General features: G+C 66.5%; 1 protein-coding gene across 1 annotated transcript; it reads left to right on the forward strand.

The window, feature by feature from the left end:
• Positions 1-368: 368 nt before the first annotated feature.
• Positions 369-4148, forward strand: LOC102893176 (forkhead box protein L1; the record flags this gene model as incomplete). The annotated part of the gene is made up of 5 exons (XM_025049570.1): positions 369-970; positions 1230-1656; positions 1775-3235; positions 3620-3788; positions 4050-4148. Coding segments are annotated over exons 3-5 (375 nt in total), but the record flags the coding sequence as incomplete, so codon positions are not given.

Consider the following 4148-nt stretch of genomic DNA (forward strand, 5'->3'; position numbering starts at 1 on the left):
GCTCCTGTAACTGCCGAGACCCAGCTCGCGCCCGGATCCAGCTGAGAGCTGCGCCGTGACGTCCTGTGTAGCGGCCTGACGCAGAGCTCAGCTGCCTGCTCTGGGGGCTTTGCTGTCCTCTGTGCTGGCTTCTGTCATTGCTGAGTTCCATGCTGCTGGGCTTGAAAGCAGCTGGGAGGTGACCCAGAAGCCTCCCAGGCCCAAGGCCCCAGGTACAAAGGACCAGGCCCCCCGGGCATCGTTGGAGGCTGAAGAAGCCGAAGGACCACGTGGCGGGTGCCCGCACACCGCCTCCAGCAGAGCGGACATCTCATCGTCATCTAATGTGTCCACGCCTTTACACAAGTGGCAGGATCCCACGGGGCGGGGGCAGCAGGTTACAAAGCGCATCATGGGTTCGGGGACCAAATTCCCATCCCAAGCAAAGGGGCCTCCAGCCAGTTTCCCATCAGCCCCAGGGCATGGGAATGAGTGCTCTGAACTTGGAGCTGGCCCCTCACTGGGCTCTGCCAGGCCAGCTGTGTGGTCCAGGATGACCCACCTGCCCCTCTGAGGGGCTCGCCTGCGGCCTTCACAGGGGAAGGGGCCGCTTTCAGAGGCTGGATCAGCACACACAGGACGTGCAAAGTGCGGCACATGGCGGGCACGGCCTGGGCCCCAGGGGGTGGCTTTACCAGGAGAGCTCAGGGCTGGGGGCTCCAGGCAGCAGCAACTCGAATTCCCCACCCTGCAAGGTCGGTGTGCTTGGCCCCCCGCCCCGGGAGGCACGTACCACGGGGCGGAGGGCTGGGTGAAGGAGCAGCTGTCACCGTATGTCTGTCAGGGATCACCGTCCTTGTTTTAAGCCAAGCGCACACAGTCACCAATCCTGGTGGGGACGGGACAGGCCTCGAGCTCCGCCAGCTCCTGCCACATCTCCGCTCTGCTTCTGCCTGGCCACAGGGCTCCTGGGACCTGGGCTCTCAGAAAGGTCAGCTGGGGAGGAGGACACAGCGGGCGGGAGGCTGTGGGTGTCGCACACCGGCGAAGAAGACCCCGCACTGAGGGGGGGGGGCGGGGTTCTGTCCCTTTGACGCTGGCTGTACTTGGTGGCTCCCGCTCACACTGCTCTGCCAGGGAGTGTGTTGGTATTGTTGGGGTTCAGCTTCTGTACGCACAACATGAAGGGGCAGGGACACAGGGTCCCCGGAACCACTATGAGATTTTTTAATTCAACTTTTTAATTTTAGGTTAACTGTAGGTCCATGCAGTTTTCGGGAATAAAATGCGGAGCTCCCATGCCCCCTTTGTCACCCAGCTTCCCCAATGGTCACACAACGACATGGACTCGAGGCGCAGGGCACTTCGAGGACCCCTCACGTCACCTTTCGCAGCGGTGAACACTCCGCGCCTGCCCCTGCCTGTCAACCCCCGGCCGCCACCCGCCTGCTGTCCACTGCGCCCCTTCCCGCTTCCGAGAATGCCACCACGTACACGTGTCACGCGCACGTGACCTTTCGAGCCTGGCGCCTCGCACGCAGTCGGCGGTTCCCCCGGGCTGATGCTGCGGGCAGCGGGCTCCTTAGCGCGGACGGACTGCAGCCGGGTCGGCCATCTCCCTGTAGAAGGACATCTGGGCCCGTCCAGTTTGGGGATCTGAGGAAGGATGCTGCTGGAGTGCGTGTGCCCAGGGGTTTGCGTGACTTGCTCTGGGACAAGCACCCAGGGGTGCAGTTGGTGGGTCATACGATAGCTAATGTTCAGTTTTTTAAGAAGCGGCCAAACTGTTTTGCAGAGGAGCTGCGCCGTTTCCACGTCCCTGCATTCCAGCACTTTTAATTTTAACACCTGATCCGGAGCCACTGAATGTGCCTGAGCCCGAGTGTGGCTCAGATGGCAGACAGAAGCCAGGCAGCCCAGGGCCAAAGCAGAAGGGGCGACTGCACGGCCGCTCTGCTGTTTCGGGGGGACCTGGTATGCCCTACCAAGCCAGGCCCGCCCATCCACCCTCCTTCACCAAGGGCAGCGGCAGCCCCTCCCCTGGGGCTGGCTGGACTGAGCACAGGTCTTTCAGAGTGGAAGGTGCTGCTTCGAGGGGAGACTTTTCTGGAGAAGTCGATCCAGGCTTCCCGGCCTCCGACAGACTCGCCAGCTTGGCTCACGAGCATAATTCTGCAGGTCGTCCACGGAAATAAACACCTTTTGGTGGCACGTCCACTGTGAAGCAACCCCCCACCTAAGATCCCTCCTCACTTCTTTACCCTAAAATGTCCTACAACCCCTGACTTCTCTTCTGCATGCGCCTCCCTCCACCAGGAGCTGGAGCTCTGGCGCTCGAAGGGACCAGGGACTGGCGCCCGGGCTGCCAGGAAGCAGGGCCTCCCGCCCAGAGGGGACCCGACACTGGGCTGAGCCTGGCCCGGGGCCCCTGACGGAGGCATGCTGCTGGGCTGGGGGAGAGCTGCGGCGACACAGGGCCCTGGTCCAGGCCTGGACACGCCCGCAGGACCCGCGCACCCCGCCTGGACCCGGGGGGCTCTGGGGCTGAAAGAGGCCGGGCCGAGCCTGGAGGAGGAGGGGCGGCAGCCTGGCCCGTCTGGTCTGTGGCCTGGTTCTCGGCTCGGTTCTGGCAGCCGCGAGGCACTCGGGGAATCTAGGTGCACGGGAAGAGCCTCCGTGTCTCCGGCGCGCCCAGGGCGCACCGACCCGCAGCTGCCGAAAGTGCGCGCGAGCAGGAGCTCTGCCCGGAGCTCGGAACTCCGGGGCCCGCGCTAGGAGCGAGGCGAGGCGCCCCGGGCGGGCGGGCAGGGGAGGCGGGGGCGCCCCCGCTCGTCGGACCACCCAGCGCGCCGCTCCCTCCTCCCTCCTCCCGCAGCCGGTCGGAGGGTCACCGAGAGCCCCGCTCCGCTCCCCTCCGCACTTAACCAGTGGCTGGGGCCTCCCCCGCACCGGGATTGGATGCCAGCGACTGGGTGGGGGCGGGCGGGGGGACCCCAGCAGCCCAGGTTCCCAGCTGGGGCAGAGAGCTCCCCGCAGTGCAGACGCTGCTGGTCCGCTCCCGCGAGGACTTCCGCACACACCGGCAGACTTGCGAGCCGGCGGGCGGCGTGGAGGAGGCGACAGCTGCGGTGGTGGCCCCTCGCGCCGCGATGTTCGACAGCTCGCAGTACCCCTACAACTGCTTCAATTACGACGCCGACGACTACCCGGCAGGCAGCTCCGACGAGGAAAAGCGGCTCACGCGGCCTGCGTACAGGTGACCTCGGGGGCGGCGAGGCTGCGGGACAGCGCCCTCCCTCCGCAGGCGGCTCGGATGGCCGGGACCTGCCTGGGACGAGGGAGGCTTTCTTCTCTCGCGCGGGGCTCAGAGAGGGGACACTTAGCTCCACACAGGTAGTTGGAGAAGGGGCTCTCGGCCTCCCTGAGGGGATCCCCGAAGGCGAGCGAGAGCTTCTGGGGTGCGGGATGAAGCCGAGAGCGGGGACTCCGGGGTCACTCACCCAAGCACCCCTTCGTGCTTCCTCGTCCAACACCAGTGGAGGGGACCCGAGTGCGGGAAGGGCTGGCGGGGGGACGTCCCGCAGGCGGCTCTGGGCGGCCCCCGCTCCGCGCAGCGCGGCCTGATGCGCCCTGTCCGCAGCTACATCGCGCTCATCGCCATGGCCATCCAGCACAGCCCCGCGGGCCGGGTGACCCTGTCTGGCATCTACGACTTCATCATGCGCAGGTTCCCCTACTACCGCGCCAACCAGCGCGCCTGGCAGAACTCCATCCGCCACAACCTGTCCCTCAACAGCTGCTTCGTCAAGGTGAGCGCCCCGCCCCCGCAAGCGGCCGCTGAGCGTCCTAGGCTCGGGACACCTGGGCCAAGTCGTCCCCGATGGGGGGAGGGGCGTCGCAGCGGCAGCCGCTGGGCGGTTTATTCTTAGCAAACGGGGCGATCTCCACCCACCCGAGGACAGGGCCCTGTCCCGAGCTCACCCCACGGCCTGAGTGAGCCCAGAGGCGGGGCGGGGGCACCCCGGGGGCGCCCCGGAGCCGGCCCCGCTGAGCCCCTGTCGCTCACGCAGGTGCCTCGAACCGAGGGCCACGAGAAGGGCAAGGGCCATTACTGGACGTTCGCGGGCGGCTGCGAGTCCCTGCTGGACCTCTTCGAGGACGGCAACTTC

The sequence above is a fragment of the Pteropus alecto genome, unplaced genomic scaffold (assembly GCF_000325575.1).
Source record: "Pteropus alecto unplaced genomic scaffold, ASM32557v1 scaffold56, whole genome shotgun sequence".
NCBI classification, from domain to species: Eukaryota; Metazoa; Chordata; class Mammalia; order Chiroptera; family Pteropodidae; genus Pteropus; species Pteropus alecto.